The sequence below is a fragment of the Mustela lutreola genome, chromosome 8, assembly GCF_030435805.1.
Source record: "Mustela lutreola isolate mMusLut2 chromosome 8, mMusLut2.pri, whole genome shotgun sequence".
NCBI lineage: Eukaryota > Metazoa > Chordata > Mammalia > Carnivora > Mustelidae > Mustela > Mustela lutreola.
Genome location: NC_081297.1, coordinates 151287560 through 151310477, shown reverse-complemented (window position 1 = coordinate 151310477; position 22918 = coordinate 151287560). Strand labels below are relative to the sequence as shown.

Sequence of the window (22918 nt, the reverse complement as noted above, 5' to 3'; positions counted from 1 at the left end):
GGCCTGAACCTGGACCACCTGGACCCTTACCTACCCTTTCTAGGGTAAAGTGACCTTCTTCCTGTCTGAACCCAGCCCATGCACCATCACCATGCACCCTTTCTTCTGTTTTCAGCCTTCTCTGTTCAACTAAGTTCTTTCACATAAACCTAAAGTCAGGCAAGTCTCTGCCTTTGTAGAATAAAAAAGAGAAGTCCTTCCCTCTATCATCCGCTCATTTATCGCCCGTTTCTCCTACCTCTCTCAACTGAATCTGCATGCCCTATCTATTTTGCCTAATGCTCTGTTAATTCTTTATTCTTGGAATTCTTGTTATCATTGTTACTGTTACTCAGTTACTCACTGAGACCTGACACCCAAATAAAAGGTCTTAAATGCACTGGGCCTCTTGTAACTTCTCCCAACTTAAAAACAAAAGATACCTGTAACTCCACATTACATTCCAGCTGCTGGCCCTTTCTTTGCTTCTCTTTGAACCAGAACACACAAGTTTTACTTACTTCTCTTCCCTTCTCTGTATACATATTGCGGTCAGGCTTTTGTCCCTGCTGCCCCATGAATACAGCTTCTGTCAAGTTTGCCAGTGACCTTCAGATTGTCGAATCCACGGTCACTTTTTTCCTTATGCTACTTTATGTGAGACACAATTGATCACTCTTTGTTTACTTTCTTCACTTGACTTCCAAGACCTGCTGCTGCTTTTTAGTCTCCTTTGCTGGTTCCTCTTCTTCCCAGATTCCCAATCTGGAGAGCTCCAATCTCCTTTCCATCCACCCTCACTGCCCAGAAGACCTCAGCTAGTCCCATGGCCTTAAGTGTCATCTGTACCCCAGTGACTCAATACAGATATTCAGCCAGGCTTTTCACAACACTACAGATACATATTTCTACTTGGATGTCAGCACATACTGTTGGCTCCATGTTTCCAGCATATTCAGAATCCGGTCACTTCCCACTACTGCCACTTCTAACACTCTAGTCCAAGCCCTGTCATCCCTTACCTGGAGTTCTGCCACAGCCTCCTCTCTGCTTCACCGTCCCCATCCCAATCTGCTCTCAGCATTGCAGCCAGAGTGATCGTTTGACATATTTGTTTGTTTTAGAGAGAGACGGTGAGCACATGTGTGTAAGCGGGGCTGGGGCACAGGGAGAGAGAATCATAAGCAGGCCCACACCCAGCGTGGACCCAGGGCTTGACCCCACACACGACCCGGAGATCATGACCTGAGCTGAAACCAAGAGTCAGACGCTCCCAGAGAAATCCTTTTAATTCATAATTCGAATCGTGTCACTCCCTCCGATTTCTCTAATATCTCCTCCACTCACTCAGAATTAAAGTCAAAGTCTTGTAGAAACTGCAGTATCCTCCCCAGCTCCTCATCCTCCTCGCCTAACATCCTGCCCTCCTTCGTTCCTCTCCAGCACTTCTAGCCTTCTTGTCCTTCTCAAGCACAGTTAGCCTGAAGGTTTCTTCATCCCTGTTTCCTCGGCATAGAATTCTTCCCTGAGGTACCCGCAGGGCTCACATGCTCACTTTCTTGAGTCTATTTGAAGACTCACTTTCTCAAAGGGGATTTCCATAGTTCACCATAGATGGAGTAGTTCTTGACACTCCATTATTTTGTAACCTACCTTTTTATTTTTCCTATCACCAACTCAAATTTTCTATATTTATATAAATTTATATATTTATGTATTATATATAAATAATATATATTATATATAATATTATATATAAATATATAATATATTTATTTATATATTTATGTATATTTCTATATTTTCTATATTTATTTATTTATGTGTTTATTGCCTATCTCCCTTCACTAGAATGTAAACTCTACAAGGGCAAATATTATCTTTTGTTCGCTAGTATACTCCTAGCACCCAAAACAGTGCCTGATGTTCAATAAATATTTGTTGACTAAATGAATTAACTGGCCCCTCCCTCTTCTTTTCTGTTGGTCTCAACTACATACTCCCCAATTCTCTACTTTCTTTTTATCAGTGTCTTTTATGGGCTCATTTTCTTCTGCTTTTAATGGCTGATATTTAAGAGCTTCTTCCAAGTCCATTTTCTCTTCTTTTACACAGTCACTGTGAATGATTTCATCTTTTCCCATAATTTAAACACCGTCAAACCTCTATTTTCAGTTTACCCTCTCTCTAGGGCTCTAACCCTGGATTTCAGCTGTTGGCTAGCTTTGCCTGGACGGGCACCACATACTCAAGCTGCCCCAAGCTGAGCTCTCTGTTAGCCTCTTCGCTCCACCCCTCCACCCCCTTTGTTCCATCCCTCCCGACAGTCAGGCTCAAAGCCGACCAGTATTGTCTGAGGCAGCCGTGAGAAGATGGCGTGCTAACGAGCTCTGCCTCTAGAATCAGGACTGTGCTCCAGCCTGGCTCTGCGGCTGCTTGGCTGTGTGACTTCGCTTAAATCCTTCCACAATCCTCAGTTTCCCTATCTGCACAACAGGGAGAGTAATATCACTTACTTTGTTCCATGGTTGTGAAATCAGCCAGTGCTCATTGAGAATTTACACGGTTCCTGACACATACTAAGCATGAAATACACGTTAGCTTTTATGTTAATCACTTCACATCTCTTTCTCACCTCCTTAACATAAAATATTTTCTGAGCAACTACTCTGTCTATACCTGGTGTTACACATGGAGTCCTGCCAACTATTTCATTTGGTGAATGTGGGTGTCTGCCATCCCCGCAGCTGTGTGTGTCTTCACAATCACCTGCAAAGGAGCTATTATTTCCATTTTACAGAAGAGGAAGCTGAGACTTAAGGAGATAGGGGACCTTGCCAGCCTTTCACAGCCGATACATGGCAGAGCCTGCCTTCTATCCTGGAATTTCAGGGTACACACAAGTTGTTCTTTAGTTGCTTACTACACCTTGTTAGTTCCGTTCACTCACACGTTTATCAAGAATTTATTGCATACCAGGAGTGTAATGTGTGAGCGCACAGACTGGAGCCAGATTCTCAGGGCCCAGTTCTTAGATCTGTGTCTTTGCTGTCTGACCTGGGGCAACTTTGGTCATTTCTCTGAGCCCTGTTTTCCTCATCTGTAAATTAGAACAATAATAGTACTTACTTTTTAGGGTTCCTCTAAAGGTGTAAATGCTTAGAACAGTGTCTGGCTGGAAGAGGTGCGGAAGCTGTTGAAATGTAAAAGAGATGCCACCTTCAGAGCTGAGGATGGGAAATGTGAGGAAAGCCTTCTAGACGTGACGCTTGAGCGGAGTCTTTAAAAACGAGAGCGTGAGGGAAGGGTATTTCAGGCAGTAGAATAATATGTGTACACACATGGAGGTTAAGAGAGAACCTGTTTGCAGAGTTCTCAATGTCTTGGCTATAGGGGCCATTTTATATATGAAGGCTTTGATTTGAAACCGAGCAAGGACATCTGGATGAATGGCTATTGCTCTTCAAAGAACCCTGCTTTACAACAGGTTTCTTTTTGCCAGACTTATTTCTTTGTTTACAGCACTGAGTACCTGTTTATTTTTTAATCCCTTTTTTCTGTAGTCCTTAGTTGGCATATGGTAGATACCCCAATTTACCAAATATTGGATATGACTGAAGCTTAGAGTAAATATGAGGACATGGCTAGATATTGATAAATATGAGCTCCGGTAACTTTAAAGGCATTATTTAGACAGAGGAAAGAGCATTTGATTGTTTACTTTGGTTTTAAAAAGTAATGTTATTTTATTAACATAAGTAATATTAAAAATCCAGTTTTTCTTGAGCAATTAAGTTTATGCTCTAAATCACTAGATTTAGATTATTAGATTATTTTTAGTTTATTACATTATTGGATTACTTATTCTAAATAATTATCTCATTCTAAACTCTTTTTTTTTTCAAGGTATTTTTTTATTTATTTGACAGGGAGATCACAAGTAGGCAGAGAGGGAGACAGAGAGAGTGGGGGAAGCAGGCTCCCCACCGAGCAGAGAGCCTGATGCAGGGCTCAATCCCAGGACCCTGAGATCATGACCTGAGCCGAAGGCAGAGGCTTAACCCACTGAGCCACACAGGCACCCTCATTCTAAACTCAATCTTATTCTAAGTCTAGCAAATTTAAATAGTAATAACATTATGTTTTTGTTCCATTTACAAACTTAAACTCGTGTGTGTGTGTGTGTGTCTGTGTGTGTGTCTGTGTGTGTGTGTGTGTGTGTGTGTGTGTGTGTGTGTTTGGTTTAACAAAAGTTTAATTCCCATTCTCGTAAGGTCCATCACAGGTCTGGGAGACTCCAGAAAAGGAGCTCTCCATGTGGGGGCTTAGTATTGCAGACTACTTTGACCTTGTGGCCCTGATTTCTGTGTGGACAATCCATCATTGAGGCAGGAAGAGCACTATAGAGTCTTGCAAGTACCCTCAGCTGTCTTAACAACAAACCTTCCCACTTAAATAATTCTTATAAGTATCATAAGTGAAACTTATAAATATGGTGAACTTCAGGTTCTCCTAAATGTTCTAAGCCTCTTTGTAAAGTTAAACAGATTTTGACTTAAAATTGTAACCCATAATCAGGGGCACCTTGGTGGTTCAGTCAGTTGAGCACCTATCTTCGGCTTGGGTCATGATTTCAGGGTCCTGGAATTGTGCCCATGTTGGGCTCCCTGCTCAGCGGGGAGTATCCTTCTCCCTCTGCTCTAATCCCCCACCCCCCAGTTGTGTGCTCTCTCTTTCTCAAATAAATAAAAACTTTAAAAATATATAAAATTATAACCCATAATCAATTTCACATTTTAAACCAGAACAACGGAACTGACCTATTGACTCTAACAAGCCAAATTCTTTTAAACATAGAAATGCATAAACTACCAAATATTCACAGGAATTTTACTTTTTAAAGATCTTTATTTACCTGAGAGAGAGGACAAGTAGAGAGGAGGAAGCAGACTCCCCTCTGAGCAGGGAGCCTGATGCGGGGCTCAATCGCCAGACCCTGGGATCATGACCTGAGCTGAAGGCAGAGGCTTAACCGACTGAGCCACCAGGCACCCTAGAAATTCTTTTTTTTTTTTTTTAAGATTTTATTTATTTATTTGACAGAGAGAGATCATAAGTAGGCAGAGAGTCGGGCAGAGAGAGAGAGGAAGGGAAGCAGGCCCCCCGCTGAGCGGAGAGCCCGATGCGGGGCTCGATCCCAGGACCCTGAGATCAAGACCTGAGTTGAAGGCAGAGGCTTAACCCACTGAGCCACCCAGGCGCCACAGAAATTCTTTTTTATGCTCTTCCTTAATTCCTTACCTTCTCAGCATTATAAGCTATTCACCCACTAAGGAAACACCTATTTTATCCCATACAGTTTTGGGGGTTCCTTTCTTTTGTACTCTCTAGAGTTGTCTTCTCAGCTTGTTGAGATGTTATGTCATCAGAGGACATTAGCTGGGGTCCAGTGACTCTCTGAGAGTCTGGACTTGACTTAGGAGTCCAGACTTGCTTCCCTTCTACCTCTCTGGCCTCTCTTCCTCAGTCTCCTTGGCTGGTTCCTTCGCATCTCCCCAAACTTGATGGACCCCTTCTCCGTTTGTATTATCTCCCTTGATCTCACCCAGCCTCGTGTCAGATAGCATCTGTATGCTGATGACTCCTAAATTTCTGTCTTTAGCCTACTCTGTCCTGAATTCATTTATCCAGTTGCCTACTCAGCATCCCCACTTGGATGCCTCATAGATATCTTTTTCTTTTGGTTATATTCTGTTAGCCACTGTATAATGCTTAACTAGTTTTTGATATAGTGTTCAGTATTCATTCACTAAGTATAACACCCAGTACTCATCACAGCACATGCCCTCCTCAATACCCATCACCCATCTTAGCATGTTCAAAACTGAGTTCTTTCTTTCCCGCACAACCCAGCGTCTTCTCGTTTTCCCTCATCTCAGTTAACGGTGTCTCCATTTCTGGTGTCAGCCAAAAATCTTCGTGTCGCCTCTAACTCCACACTGACTAAGCAAATCTTGTTGGCCCTGCCCTCAAAACGTACCCTGAGTTATCCTCTTCATGTTACTTACATCATTTCTGTGCTAATCCAAGCTGTTATTATCTCTCACCTGCATTATTCTAGTGGGCTTCTAGTCTCCCTGCTTCCACCTGGGTCCAGAGAAGCTACTCTCAACCTAGTGATTTATTAAAATGTCAATCAGATTATCACCCCCCCAGACTCCCATCTCACCCAAAGAAAAAGAGTCTCTTTGGTGGCCTCAGGGTCCACCATACTTCTACTCCCCCACATTTTTACTTCATTTTCTGCTACTCTCCCCTTCCCTCTCTCTGAACCAACTATAGCCTTTGTTGCTCTTCCTCCAGCTCACCCAGCTAACTCCAAGCTCGGGGGCTCTGTTCTTACTCTTTCCTCTGCCTGGGATACACTTTTCCCAGGTATCTGTATGGCCCCTTCTCTCACTTCCTGCAACTCTCTGGTCAAAATCACTTCAGTGCACACTTACTTATTTATTTCTAAGTTTTTCTTTAAATTCCATTTAGTTAACATACAGTATAATGTTAGTTTCAGATGTTCAATATAGTGATTCAACACTTTCAATCAAGACTCAGCGCTCATGACAAGTGCGCTCCTTGATATCACCTGTTCAACCAGTCCCCTCAGCCACCTCCCGCTGGCAACTGTCAGTTTGTTCCCTAAGAGTCTGTTTCTTGGTTTGCCTCTCTCTTTCTTTTTTCTCCAACTCTTTGATCCTTTCTTTTTTTTTTTTTAAGTTTTTATTTAAATTCTAGTAGTTGACATATAGCATAATGTTAGTTTCAGGTGTATAATATAGTGATTCAACACTTCCATTCAACACCCTGTGCTCATCGTAACAAGGCCGTACACTTATTGAAATTACAGCCCCCCCTTCACACATACTGTTCCCCCCTCCATCTCTGGTTGACTTTTTTCCTTGGTACCTGTCCCCTCCTTATATTTATTTCACTTATTAATCTTGTTCATATTCTTCTCTCACCACTAGAATATAAATTCCATGAAATCAGGAATTTTAACCTGTTTTGTTCACCGCTGTATTCTCAGAGTCTAAAATAGTGCTCAATAAATACGTGTTGAATGTGTGGGTAAAAGAATATAACAGGTAGCATATAAATTAATGAATTGAGCAAGTGGCCACACAACTTAGATATGAAGTGTGTCATTATCTACTTTGCTTTTGCACAGATTTTGTAACCATCTACATGATAGAATGATTTTAATCCATTTTGAATTTCTTTAGCTCTTTTATAAGAAAACTGTAAATTTTTTTAACTTTACAAAGTTTTATGTTTTTTCATGGATCTTTTCTAATCATGTCTCATGGAAATACACAACTCTTACAGATTTTAATTTGAGATCTCTTAAGGCTTTCTTCAGTTACTTGGTCACAACCCAGAACTGGATGAGAATGGGAAGAGTCAGGAGCTAGGTTATTAAGGATCTTACATATGTAGTAAGAGATTATGTTTTATCCTGAAAGAAAATGCGAGCTATTGAAGGGTTGTTAACAGAGTGACATGGTTAGATTTGCATGTTATACAAGGTCATTCAGGAGGTGAACTGGAAAACGGATTTGACAAGATGAAGCCAGAAGCAGGAAGTTAGGAGTTTATGAAAATTGTCCAAGTGAAAGGTGAAGATAGCGTGCACCATTAGTTCCAAACTTTGTATTTTTAGCTCCAACCTTTCTCCTGAATTCCAGACCTATATATATTCATCTGGCTATTTGAATCTCTACTCACAGGTCTAAAAGGCATCTCTCATTAACATACTCAAAATAGAGAATTTGGGGGGGGGCACCTGGCTGGCTCAGTCGGTGGAGCTCGTGACTCTTACTCTCAGGGCTGTGAGTTCAAGCCCCATGTTGCGTGGAGACTACTTATATAAATAAAACTTTAAAAAAATAGAGCATTTCATTTCCCTTCTAATATGTTCTCTTAATCTTCCCCACTTCAGTTAATAACACCACCATGTATTAAGTTGTTCTCATCAAAATTAGGAGTCATTTTGATTTTTCTCTTCCCACCACTTACCCTTGCAAACATAGACATATCAGATCCCTTTCCAAATTCTTTTGGCTCATCTTCTAAAATACAGCCTGAACCCTTCCACTTTTCACCATTGATATCATTACTTACCACCCTAAACCAAAGCTACTTCCACCTCTAGACCATTCTAGTGCTCTCTTAACTAACTGGTTCTCCCACTCTTACCTCCTCTCAGCCTTCTATAGCACTCCATCTTCCACATGGCAGCTGAAGTCATTCTCTTAAAGCATGATCTCCTGCTCTCAATTTCCAATAGCTTTTCCTCATACTCAAAACCAAAATTCTTGCCTACTGAACTGATCTCACCTTATACCACTTTGCTCCTGAACTCCATGCTGTACTTTCTTTCCATGCTTTGAAACACATGAAGACCACTCCCAGCTGTTCTCGACCCATTCTTTCTGTCTTCCCTTAGCTCTTTTTATGATTCAAGTGTCAGGGGCACCTGGGTGGCTCAGTTAGTTGAGCATCTGCCTTGAGTTCAAATGATGATCTCAGGGTCCTGAATTGAGCCCCACATTAAGCCCCCTGCTCAGTGGAGTCTGCTTGTCCCTCTGCCCCTTTCTCTGCTCATGCTCTCTCTCAAATAAGTAAAATGAAATAAAATCTTTAAAATGCTTACCACTGAAGTGTCAGTTCAAATACTGCTTCATTAGAAAGGACTTGGCTGACTTGACAAGCTAAAGCACCCCTCCCCGTGAAAGGTCCTCTTTATTAAACCATGCTGTTTTGTTTTCTTTGTGCAGTGACCACAAACTGAAGGTATCTTTACCATTCTGTTGTTTACTATTTGTGTCTCCCCCTGGAATGGAAGTTCAGTGAGAGCATGGGTTTTATCTGTCTGGACCCACAAATATACCACATTATCTACACAGCCGTAGTAGATGTCTGGCACATAGTAGATGCTCAGTCAATCTATTCAATGGTGGATAAAAGAATGGACCTCAAGTAAAGTTGCAGCCTTGGAGAGAGGGAGGATAAAGAGCTGGGCAAGACTACAAGTTCCACAAAGGTAGCGTTCACTGACTACTCCCAAGCACTGGGCCTTCTTGACCCACAGATGAGTAAATATTCCATGAGCAAATAAAATGGGTGAGTTTCAGTGACCCCTTATGTCAGGATAGTAAGACAAGGAGAAATTAAAGATGACCTCAGATTTCTGGTTTGGCCTTTCCAGGCGTGAGAAATCGAAACCCTGATATCTCTCTCACTGTGTCTTCTTTCTGTGTACCGCCTAGATGGCTGATTCTGACCCTGGAGAAAGAAACTATGACAACATGCTGAAAATGCTGTCAGACCTGAATAAAGACTTGGAAAAGCTACTGGAAGAGATGGAGAAAATCTCAGGTAGGTTGTTTCCCCCCTTATTTCCAGTAGGTCAAATTCTTCCTACACTTCTGAGCTCAAATCAGCTGCCTTAACAAGGTCTTCCCTGAGCACCGCTCAGCTTCTACGCCATGTAACTACTCTACCACAGAGTTGGACCCTACCACCAAAGATCGCCTCGAAGTGTTTTCTGATTACTTTATGTGTGTCTGTATCCTATCTCTGCGACTGGACTCTTCTGAGGGCAGAAACGGTGATTTCTTTTTTGTAACTGGGCACAGTACCAGACCCAAGCTCAAATACTTAGCAAATGACAAACAATATAACACCTGTGAACAGAATTAGAACTTACTTTCTATGAGTTGTTTAAACACAGAACTCAGAGTAATAGTGCTAAGACAGATGAGGTGCTGAAATGGGAGGTTCACTTAGTTCCGTGGAATAAAGCAGCAGTGGAGTTGAACAAATTTCTCCGTTTTGGGAAAAGAATGTTAGTCTGTTATTCAACATGTTTCCGTTAAGTGATAAACAGCCACGGTAGTGATACCATTATAATTACTTTTTCAAAAATTTTATTTTTAAGTAATCTTACAACCAATGTGAGGCTTCAACTCGTAACCCCGAGATCAAGTCATATGTTCCACAAACTGAGCTGGCCACCCCCATTATAATCTCTTTATTTCGTTCTAATCCAGAATATGTATAATTCTCTAATTTGTAAGCCTAAATTATATTAAAGAAAATACTAATATAAAACAAATTTTAGAAAGTATGCATACTCTACTCAAATGAGAAACAACCTGTTTTTAAGGACGTTATTAGTTTGCAAATAATCTCCATTTATTACAGTGGGCTTTAGAAAGTTCCTACTTTAAAATGTTTGCATTTTTTGGTCTATGTACTTGAAAGCTTTTTATATTTTTAAAACACCTTTTTAGAAAGTTCTATAATCCAGAGCACCTGGGGGGCTCGGTTGGTTAAGTGGCTGCCTTTGGTTTGGGTTGTGATCCAGGGGTCCTGGGATCAAGCCCTGCATCAGACTCCCTGCGATGGGGAGTCTGCTTCTCCGGCTTCCTCTGCCCCTGCCCTGCTTATGCTCTCTCTCTCAAATAAATAAATAAGTAAATAAAGTTGAATAGAGATGCCAAATAGAGATGCTCCTTCATTAGAATAAGTAGGTAGGGGGCTGGAAACAGACATCAAGATGGCTAATTATAATTTAAATATGTAAATTAAAACACATTTCCATTTTTTTTTTAAACATATTTCTTTTTTTTTTTTTTTTTTTAAAGATTTTATTTATTTATTTGTCAGAGAGAGTGAGTGAGAGTGAGCACAGGCAGACAGAGTGGAAGGAAGAGTCAGAGGGAGAAGCAGGCTCCCTGCGGAGCAAGGAGCCCGATGTGGGACTCGATCCCAGGACGCCGGGATCATGACCTGAGCCGAAGGCAGCTGCTTAACCAACTGAGCCACCCAGGCGTCCCCATTTCCATTTTTTTAAAGATTTTATTTATTTATTTATCTGACAGACAGAGATCACAAGCAGGCAGAGAGGCAGGCAGAGAGGCAGGCAGAGAGAGAAAGAGGAGGAAGCAGGCTCCCTGCTGAGCAGAGAGCCCCATGCGGGACTCGATCCCAGGACCCTGAGATCGTGACCTGAGCCGAAGGCAGCGGCTTAACCCACTGAGCCACCCAGGTGCCCAAAACACATTTCAATTTTATATTAAAACTATAATCTGGAAGATGCTGATAATGGTATATACCAAGGGCTACAGAGGGAACAAAAAAAGAGAGGCTGACTGGGGAGGCAAGTGAGGCTTTGAACAGAGCATTCGGGAAGGAATTGAGATTGGACAGATGAGCCAGGGGTGTTGGAGACAGACAGGAGAAGGAAGCCTATAGAAGAGATAGCCTAGGCTGGGTGCCAGTGAAGGAAAGCCAGGTGTAGTCAAGGAATGAGATTAGCGCATGGGACTCACAGGATCACAGACCAAAGAAAGAAGAGGCTGTAAAGGTAAAATGGGGGCCACCTGGGTGGTTCAGTCAGTCAAGCAACCGACTCTTCATTTTGGCTCAGGTCATGATCCCAGGGTCATGTGAGATAAATCCCCACATCACATGGAACCTGCTTAAGATTCTCCCTCTCTCTCAAAAATAAATAAAAGCTGGAACAATAGAAAAAATAAAATCATGGGTCCCTGGGTGGCTCAGTGGGTTAAGCCACTGCCTTCGGCTCAGGTCATGATCTCAGGGTCCTGGGATCGAGTCCCGCATCGGGCTCTCTGCTCGGCGGGGAGCCTGCTTCCCTCTCTCTCTCTGCCTGCCTCTCTGCCTACTTGTGATCTCTCTCTGTCAAGTAAATAAATAAAATCTTTAAAAAAAAAAAGAAAAGAAAATCAACAAAACTCAGTTACCCAGAATTAACTATTAATGTTGGTGAACCTTATGGCAAGTCTCTGTGCAAAAATAGAATGATGGATCAATGGATTGATGCATGGAGGAATCTTTTTTTTTAAAAAGATATGCTTTCATTAAAATAGAATCATACTATATAAGCTACTTTTAAAATAGGGTATTCACCTTAATTTTACTTAAGAATTTAAATTGAAGTGAAACTGAAGAAATTCTTCACTTTTTTAAAAAGTATTTATTTATTGGAGAGAGAGTACAGGCAGGTAGGAGGGGCAGAGGGAGCAGCAGGGAGCCCTGCACGGGGCTCGATCTCAGGACCCTGGGACCGTGACCTGAGCCGAAGGCCGAGGGGCTTTAACCCACTGAGCCATCCAGGCACCCCGAAATTCTTCATTCTAAACAAATAATTTTTTTTCAATGTAAGCAAATATCTTTATGTCAGAGAAAGATTTCTTAAAAAGTACACAAAACACACTAATAATATAAGGAAAAGATTAGTAACTTAATGACATTAAAAATAAGAACTTTTGGGGTGCCCGGGTGGCTCAGAGGGTTGAGCCTCTGCCTTCAGCTCAGGTCATGGTCCCAGGGTGCTGGGATCAAGCCCCGCATCGGGCTCTCTGCTCAGTAGGGAGCCTCTTTCTCCTTCTCTCTGCCTGCTACTCTGCCTATTTGTGATCTATCTCTCTGTCAAATAAATAAATAAATATTTTTTTTTAAAAAAGGAACTTTTAAAAACATGTCCCAATGTGTAAGTACATCAAGTCATCACATTGAACACCTTAAATATATACTTTTTTTTAGCTTTTTAGTATTTTTATTTTCTTTTTTAATTAACATATAATGTACTATTTGCCCCAGGGGTACAGGCCTGTGAATCATCAGGCTTATACATTTCACAGTGCTCACCATAGCCCACACCCTCCCCAATGACCACACCCCCACCACCCTCTCCACACACTCCCTCCCCCCAGCAACCCCAGTTTGTTTCTCTTAGGCTTTGTCATCCTCCTGATCCCATCTTTTTTTTTAAAGATTTTATTTATTTATTTGATAGAGATCACAAGTAGGCAGAGAGGCAGGCAGAGAGAGAGAGAGGAGGAAGCAGGCTCCCCGCTGAGCAGCGAGCCCGATGTGGGGCTCGATCCCAGGACCCTGAGACCATGACCCGAGCCGAAAGCAGAGGCTTTAACCCACTGAGCCACCCAGGCACCCCCTGATCCCATCTTTAAACACCATAAAAAATACATTCGCTTCTGTAAGATTGTTCCAAATTAAGAAGGTTTGTGGGAAAACATTAAGGAAATTCAGGTTATTTCTTCAGGTATTTCATTTATCCTTGTTCAGGATCTAATAATACTAATAAGCAACATTTATTCAGTATTTATTAAATGCTAGATGCTGTTCTAAGCACTTTACGTGAAATAGTTCATTTAATCCTCACAACAGTTTTATGAGCTATAGGGACTCTTACTATCCCTATTTTATGGATGAAGAAACTAAGGCAAAACTGTCACTCATTATACTGTATTTGTTCATTATCAACTACAAATAACATTTATATTATTAATGATATTTACAACATTTACATTCTGTTCACATAAATCCTACAGTTGTTGACATTTACACATCCTGTATTCCATAGTTCAAATATTTAACCTAGAAACTATAGCTATGGATATGTTCCTTGAATTTATAAAGGTGGGGGCACCTGACTGGCTCAGTTGATAGAGTATGTGATTCTTGATCTTGGGGTTGTAGGGTCAAGCCCCATGTTGGGTGTGGGATTACTTAAAAATAAAATTCAAGGGGAACCTGGGTAGCTCAAATGGTTGGGCATCTGCTGTTGGCTCAGGTCATGATTTACAGGTCCTAGGATTGAGCCCCATGTCGGGCTCCCAGCTCACTGGGGAGTCTGCTTCTCCCTCTCCCTCTGCCTCTCCCCCTTCATGTGCCCTCTCTGTTTCTCTCTCTCTCTCTCCCTCTCTCTCTCAAATGAATGAATAAAATCTTTTAAAAAAATATGTCTACATTTATAACTGGATGGTAATTTGGCTAGGTGATTATTTTCTTTACAACTTAAAAGATGTTTGGGACGCCTGGGTGGCTCAGTTGGTTGGACGACTGCCTTCAGCTCAGGTCATGATCCTGGAGTCCCAGGATCGAGTCCCGCATCAGACTCCCAGCTCCATGGGGAGTCTGCTTCACTCTCTGACCTTCTCCTCGTTCATGCTCTCTCTCACTGTCTCTCCCTCAAGTAAATAAATAAAAAAAAAAAAAAAAAAGATGTTTTCAGCATTTAGTGGCTCTGTGTGAGCCCTGCCCATGTGTCTCCTCTTGAAAGTGACTTACTTTTTCTGCCTCTAAGATTCTTTATTCTGGAAGTTCTATACTTCACTAACATGAGATTGGTGTTAATATTCTCTAACACTTTTTGTGGGATACATTAGACCTCTAGAGCAGTAGACTTCTGCTATTTTTTTTTAAGAGGGAGAGAGAACATGCACACACAAGTGGGGATAGGGGGCAGAGGGAGAGGGAGAGAGAGAATCATAAGCTTGCTCCATGCCCAGTGCAGAGCCGGATGCCAGGCTAGATTTCACCACCCTGAGAACATGACCTGAGCTGAAATCAAGAGTTGGACACTTAACTGACTGAGCCACTCAGGTGCCCCTTTAGTATTTTTTTTAAAGAAACATGACAAAGTATACTTTGTATACTATTTCTTTGGTTTACTTCTTCAGAAATTCCAATTATCCATTGTACATCTCTTTTTGTGTTAATCTTCGTTACCATCTCTATAATCTCTCGTATTACTTTGTTATTTTCCATTTTGGTTCCTTGAGACTGTTCCTCTAGTCCCTGATTGTGCTGTTGTAGAAAAAATTGTTCATTTTCAATCTCAGATGTAGAAAATTGATTTTATCATACCGTCAGTTCATGATACGTTGTGATAATTGGCCCATGAAGGACCCCTCTAGTTTATTTTTCTTGCCTTATTCCCATAGCCACTCTCTTTCCTCTCTCCCACAGACATATATTTTGTGTATGTGTGTTCTTATGAAATATATGTTGCTATTTTATAAATTTATTTTAAATTTCTGTAAATAGTATTGTGTTATATGTCTCGTGCTGTTTGTTTTGTTTTGTTTTTTTCATTCAGAACTATGTATGTCAGCTCTTTCCAAGATGCTATGTATACATCCAATCTATCGCTATTAAATGCCGACAAGTTTGCATATGCAGTAGTGTACATCGTTCATAGCCAGGTTTGCCTAAGCCACATGGGTGGATAGCATGGAAGGTAAAGCTCACCCCTGTGGATGAAGACAAACTCTCAGAGAAGGGCATTTGGGCCAGGAAAGCATCTCAATATGTGTTTATTTCTCCATATGTGAGCCTAATAGGGTTTCTGGGCTCTTTCCTTCTGTCTTCCCTAATATTCTTATTATTGTTTTATTAAACCTTTACATGGAATGCTTTGTTCATTCACTTTTATTCCTTTTTAAGTCATGAAAACATTTGGGGCTGTGGATTTATCTTTAGATATTTTCATACAACCCATAGGATTGATAAATTGTGTTCTTGTTATTTTTAAGTCACCTTTATTTAGGTATAACTTACAAACAATAAAATAAGCATATTTTAAGTCTGCAGTTTGCTGAGTTTTGCCAAATGTATACACCAGTGTAACCAACATAACTATCAAAATACAAAATATTTCTATCACTCTAGAAGTTTTTCTTCTGCCCTTCCCCAGTCAATTCCCACTCCTCCTGCCCCAGCACCAGGCAATCACTGATATAATTGCCTAGAGTTTCATATAAATGGACTCACGCAGTATATATTCCTGTGTTAGGCCTCTTTTGCTCAGTGGGTCCAGTCAGCTTAATAGCATCAGTGTAACGGACCAGCCTGCTGTCCTGGGGAAAGAACAGCATTGAAAGTCCCTGCTCACTCCACTATGGCATCAAGCTGGAGAGTTGGTACACCTGAGTTAGGGTAGTGAAGATGTGTTGTGGACCTTGTCCGTAGAGAACAAACTGCTTCTGGTGGTCTTTACTGATAAGTACAGAGAAGAAGCATTCGTGAGATCAAGAGCTGTGTATCAGATATCAGGGGATGCATTAGTTTGCTCAGGCAACAAAACCTCATCTAGAAAGCAGCTGAAGTAGACCCACCATCTGACTGAGTGTACAGTAATCCACTGTTGTTCTCTAAGGTTTGTCTTCTACACAGGCCAAATCAGCAAATCGAATGGGAATGTGGAGAGATTGACCCCCTGCGATTTTCAAATCCTTACTGGTGGCACCAATCTGTACCATCCGGCCAGGAATGCAGTGTTGTTTTTGATTTCCGGCTTTCATAGGTAGAGGCAGTTCTAGTGGTTTCCACTTGGTCTTCCTACCATAGAGCCCTCACTCCATGGGTCAGGGAATAAATGAAGGGATTCTCCCAGCTGCCGAGTGATCTATTTCCATTAGGTATATTGGAAATGGGAAAATTTTCACAAAGTGTGTTCAGAGACCCATTGAGCCCACTGTAAGACCCAAGCTAGAACTCCGTTGACAACATGACCTCCTTAAGCCCCTATTCTGAGTGGTAGATCACTGTACTGACTGGTAGTGAGATATTCTGGGTCTCCGGGAATTAGTATCAATTAGTCTCAATTAGTATCAATTAGTATCAATTATAGAGCCAGTGTCTAGTAATCCCCAAAAGGTCTGATTATTTCCCTTTTCCCAGTGTACAGCCCTACAGAAGTATTGTTATGAGGTCCCTATTCCTAAAGTTGATGGCCATGGAAGGAAGAAAAATAACTAAAAAGCAATTACTTTGGAGGCACCTGGGTGGCTCAGTGGGTTAAGCCTCTGCCTTCGGCTCAGGTTATGATCTCAGTGTCCTGGGATCGAGCCCTGCTCAGCAGGGAGCCCACTTCCCCCCTCTCTCTGCCTGCCTCTGCCTGCTTGTGATCTCTGTCTGATAAATAAATAAAATCTTTGAAAAAAATAAATTTCAACTACTGAAGAATAAACTACAAGTGAAAGTGGTAGAGAATAAATCTCAGTCAGTCATTTGGGGTCAGATCATGAACGACTTTGTGTACCACACTAAGCAGTCATTCTTTAGTCGACAGGGGAATACTGGAGAAAGCTAAGCAGGGGAGTGACATGAAGAGATACATGTTTTTGAGAGACTATATAGCAGTGTGCAGGAGACTGGGAGCTACTTCAGCAATGACCTCACAGATAAATATTACCAAATACAGTGTTGGTGGTATAGCCATGAGCATAGCTGCCTTCCAAATATGTGAAATGATAAGCCACTATGAGTGAAAGTCCACAGAAACAAGAGCCAACATATTTAGATCTGCACGGTCTGTAGACGGTGTCAGATGCAGAGTATAAATAGCTACGTATAAAAGGGCTGAAGAGGTAACAGATGCCAAGTACTAAGGTGAGCATGAAAGAAATTCAAGAATAGACAGATTGAGGGGCGCCTGGGTTAAAGCCTCTGCCTTCAGCCCAGGTCATGATCTCAGGGTCCTGGGATCGAGCCCCGCATCGGGCTCTCTGCTCATTGGGGAGCCTGCTTCCTCCTCTCTCTCTCTGCCTGCCTCTCTGCCTACTTGTGATCTCTGTCTGTCAAATAAAATAAATAAAATCTTTAAAAAAAAAAGAATAGACAGATTGAAAAAACAAATGGAGCCTCTCAAAAGGAAAAGTAAAATTGTAAGATAAAAAAGAAATCAACAAGAGTTGAAGAGAAAATCAATTGGAGAATAATGCATCAAAAAGGGATAAAGAAAGTAAAAGTATGAAGAGATGAAGACACTTATGATATAGCTGAAGAAGGTCTGACACATATCTACTTGAAATCTTGGGGAAAAAAGACATTAGAGACAATGGAACAATAACAATAGTCAATAATATAAGGTCTTTGAATTTTCCAGAAAGGATGAATAATGAAATCACAGATCCAAAAAACAAAACACATCAGAAACAAAATAAAGTGACATCTATATCTAGACATGTAATTGCAAAACTTCAAAACACCAAAAACAAAGAGGAAAACTACAAGAAAGCAGAGAGAAAGAAAACGAAAAGGAATGACAACTGGAGTGGAATTTTCATCAATAATTATGAAAACTACAAGTTAGTGGAATAATATCTAAATGTCATAAAAACACTATTGACCCAGAATTATGCATCTAGCAATATTATCTTTCAATAATGAGGGGGAAATAGGGCTACTACTGTAGTCAAGTTGGAGGCTGACAACCACATTTACGGAGAGCATCTAAAGCATACATTATTGGAAATAATAAAGCTTAGCAAGGTAGCTGCAGATAAATCAGTATACAAAAGTTAATTGCATTTTCACATACCAAAAACAAAGAATGAGAGCACATTTTTTAAAAAGATTTTATTTATTTATTTGACAGAGAGAGAGATCACAAGTAGGCAGAGAGAGAGGGGGAAGAAGGCTCCCCCTGAGCAGGGAGCCCAAATCGGAGCTCAATCCCACGACCCTGAGATCATGACCGGAGCCAAAGGCAGATGCTCAACCCACTGAGCCATCCAGGCACCCCACATTTTTTTAAAGGAATTTATAACAGTAACACACACACACACACACACACACACACACACAGGCATGTGCACACACACATCTATGAATTCCCCTGGAAGAAATTTAAGAAGGAATGTACAAGGCCTTTATGCAGAAAATGATCAAACTTGACTAACAGATACTAAAGATCAAATAAATGGAGCTTTAGCAACATTTGTTAGCAGAAAGATTTAAAGCAATAAATGTGACTGTTCTCCCCAGATTTCATCCTAGACTTTAAAGTAGTTTTAGTGAAAATCCTTCTAGGGTTTTTCATGGAACTTGACAAGTTTATTCTAAAACATTTATGAGAGACTTACAAGCCAAAAATAGCTGATATTTCTGAGGAAGAGAAGGATGGAGTTTATCCTACCATTAGCAAGATTTATTATAAAAGTATATAGTTAAGGGACCCCTGGGTGGCTCAGTCGGTTAGCCATCTGCCTTTGGCTCAGATCATCATGATCTCAGAGTCATGGGATCAAACCCCGAGTCGGGCTCCCCGCTCAGCGGGAAGTCTGCTTCTTCCTCTCCCCTTCTTTGTGGTCGCTCTCTCTCTGTCAGTCTCAAATAAAAAAATAAAATCTTTAAAAATCTTTATTATATCATATATATTTTTTATATACACACACACACATACGTATGTATTAAAACTGTATAGTTAAGACAGTGTCATTTTGACTTAGGAATAGACAAGTTGAGTAACAGAATACAACAGAGAGCCCAGAAACAGACACACACACACACACAGTCACACATACACAGATGTACACACACATAACACACATACATACACAAATTCACACACACACAAGAATTTTATTTATTTTATTTTATTTATTTGACAGAGTGCAAGCAGCAGAGGGAGAGGGAGAAGCAGACTCCCTGCTGAGCAAAGAGCCCGATGCCGGACTCGATCTCATGACCTGAGCCAAAGGCAGATGCTTAACCAACTGAGCCACCCAGGTGCCCAAGAATTTTTATATATAACAGAGGTGAAATGGCAGATCAGTAGAGGAAAAGAAGGAACTATTTAATAATTAAGCTGGGGAAATTGGTTATCCATAAAGAATAAAAATTTTAAAAGGATCCCTACCCACATATACACATAATAGCTTCAGCATGATGAGAACTTAAGTGTCAAAAATAAGTATAAAACTTGGGAAGAAAATAGGGGAGAGTATCTTGTGACTTGGGAGTTGGGTAGAATTTCCTAAACAAGAGGCAAAATGCTAAACACAGAATAAAAGATTGATAAATTGAGCTATATTAACATCAAGAACTTCATCCAAAGGTAATTTAAATGTCGCTTTCTCAATGAAGTGTTTCCTAAGTGCCTTTCTTGAAATTACAAATCATTTTTTACACTCTCAGCCTCCTTCACTGATTCATGTTTCTTCTTAGTATTTATTTCCTTTTTAACATACTCTATAAGTTTACTTAGTGTAGTTTATTAGGTAATGATCATGAGGACAAGACCTTTGACAGGTCTTCTCATTGGTCTGTCCCCCAAACTTAAAACAGGTACTGACCCATGCCAGGGGCTTAATAGATATTTTTCTAAATGAATGAATTTTTCTTAGCTCCTTAACTTTTTAATGCATTTTTTAAAGATTTTATTTATTTATTTCTCAGAGAGGGAGCCAGAGCACAGGCAGGTAACGACAGGCAGAGGGAAAAGCAGGCTTCCCCATTGAGCAAGGAGCCCAGCGGGGACTCAGTCCCAGGATCCTGGGATCATGACCTGAGCCAAAAGCAGATGCTTAACTGACTAAGCCACCCAGGCACCCCGACTTTTTATGCATTTTAAGAAACCTTGTGTCTTAAGCTTCTTGACATCTTCCTTGCTAACAGTGAAGTAGGTATTGGAATGAGATTGCTTCCCTTGGTACCTCCTTGCATGGCACAGGGAGGAAAAAAATGTTTTCAGTTCGTGATTGATAGTCATCCCCTCTCTGTCATAGTGGGTCCTTCATTTGCTGTTTTCTGATGATTCTGGTTTTGTTGCTTTGTTTTTCTTAATGGTTCTCTGGCAGGGAGTTTGGCTCACTTCGAGTTCACAATGTGTCATCATCACTGGTCCATACAACAATCTTCTTATTTCTTTTTACATTCTTTTATTTCCATTTCTTTTTTTGTTATTTTTTTTTTTTTGCTTATTCCCTTTCTGTGTATTTTTGTAAATTTTGTAATTTTGTTTTTATGCATGTATTTTAAGTAGTGTAAACTATATTGCATTATATCTCCAACCTGTACCTTCTTTTTTAAACTCATCTGTATTATGAAGATCTATTTGAGTAGAGTTCCAGACTTTCTTCATATGGTCGTTAGTCTTTTGGATTTCTTCTTATGGACCATAAGAAGCAGTATACTGTAGGTAGTTAAACATATGGACACTGGAGGGGTGCCTGGCTGGCTCAGTTAGTAGAGCAAATGACCCTTGATTGGAGGGTCATGAGTTCAAGCCCTATATTGTGCATAGAGCTTACTTAAAAATAAGGGCTTACTTAAAAATCAGGGGCAGCTGAAGGGCTCAGTCAGTTAAGCATCTGCCTTCAACTCAGGTCATGATCTCAGGGTCCTGGGATCGAGTCCCGCATCGGGCTCTCTGCTCAGCGGCGAGCCTGCTTCCCCCTCTCTCTCTGCCTGCCTCTCTGCCTACTTGTGATCTCTGTCTGTCAAATAAATAAATAAAATCTTTAAATAAGTAAATAAATAAATAACCAACTAGGGCTCCCAGGTGGCTCAGTCAGTTAAGTGTCCAACTCTTGGCTCAGGTCATGGTCTCACAGTCATGGGACTGAGCCCCACGCCGCACTCAGCAGGGAGTCTGCTTCAAATTCTTTCTCCCTCTTCCTCCCACTCTCTCTCTCAAATAAATAAATAAACTCTTAAATAAATAAATAACCAAAGAACTAACTAACCTGAATGTGAAGGGCAGAACTATAACGTTATTGGAATAAAATGTAAAAGAATAATTTTTAAAAAAGAAAAATCACGGACACTGGGTAAAATCCTGCCTGTGCCACTTTTTACCTGTGTGACTTTAGCAGCTACTTAACCTCTCTGCCTCTCTGTTTCTACTTCTGAAAAATAAAGATAATTACAGTACCTACATCTTAAATTTAAATTTAAAAATTTAGGTGAAATTCATACACCATGTAATTTACCATTTTTAAGTATATATTTAGGGGCATTTAACACATTCACAATGTCCCATAGCCACCAACTCTATCTAGTTCAAAATATGTGCATCATTCAAAAAAGACACTTTGGACCCCTAGGCAGTCATCTCCGTGGTCTCTATCCCCAACCCCTTGCAACCAGCAATCTGTTTCGGGTCCCTCTGGATTTATCCATTCTGGATATTTTATATAAATAAATCATATAATATGTAAATACAATTTGTTTCTGGCTTCTTTAACTTAGCATAGTATTTTCAAAGTTTATCCATACTATAGAATATATTAGTATTTTATTCCTTCCTATGGCTGAATAATAATCTCACTGTACAGATATATCATATTTTATGTATTCATTCATCATTTGATTGATATTTGTTGTGTCCACCTTTTAGCTCTTGTGAATAGTGCTACTATTAACACGTGTATACAAGTTATTTGTTTGAGAACCTGCTCCCCATTGTTTGGAATATTACCTAGAAGCGGAATTGCTAGGGCGCATGGTAATTCTTTGCCTGGCTTCCTAGGGGGGATGTCAGACTGTTTTACACATGACGCACCACCTTACATCCCCACCAGCAGCTCACAAGGGCTCCAATTTCTCCACATCCTTACCAACACTTGTTGTTTTCCAGAGTTGTTTTTTTTTTAAGTATTGGATTTTCTGTCTTATTAATTAGAAATGTTTCTTATGTATTATAGATATTAACCCATTATCATCCTTAAGGATTATAAATTTCTTCTATCATTTTTTGAAAACTTTTCCATGTTGTTCTTAGTTGAAAAAAATTCTTGACAGAAAGACTCACCAATATTTTGCCTTATGGTTTGGAGGTGTTTGGTTTTTTTTTTTAAAGATTTTATTTATTTATTTGAGAGAGAGGAGGTGAGAGAGAACATGAGCAAGGAGAAGGTCAGAGGGAGAAGCAGACTCCCTGTGAAGCTGGGAGCCCGATGCGGGACTCGATCCTGGGACTCCAGGATCATGACCTGAGCTGAAAACAGTCGTCCAACCAACTGAGCCACCCAGGCATCCCTGGTTTGGAGGTTTTAAGAAGTCCCAAGATCACAGATGTTCTGCTAAATTTTGATTCGCGGGTGTTATTTTAATTTTTATATTTATATCTTTTTTTAAAGATTTTATTTACTCATTCGACAGAGAGAGAGATCACAAGCAGGCAGAGAGGCAGGCAGAGAGAGGAAGGGAAGCAGGCTCCCTGCTGAGTAGAGAACCCGATGTGGGGCTCGATTTCAGGACCCTGAGATCATGACCTGAGCCGAAGGCAGAGGCTTAATCCACTGAGCCACCCAGGCGCCCTGTA

General features: G+C 40.7%; 1 protein-coding gene across 1 annotated transcript in view; it reads left to right on the top strand.

Annotated features, from left to right (window-relative positions):
* SYCE3 (synaptonemal complex central element protein 3) overlaps nt 1-22918 on the top strand; it is a 29948-nt gene that overhangs the window by 2300 nt on the left and 4730 nt on the right. The window contains exon 2 of the mRNA XM_059187414.1: nt 9303-9411. Within this exon, the coding sequence (XP_059043397.1) occupies nt 9303-9411 (109 nt within the window). The remainder of the gene's footprint in view (nt 1-9302; nt 9412-22918) is intronic.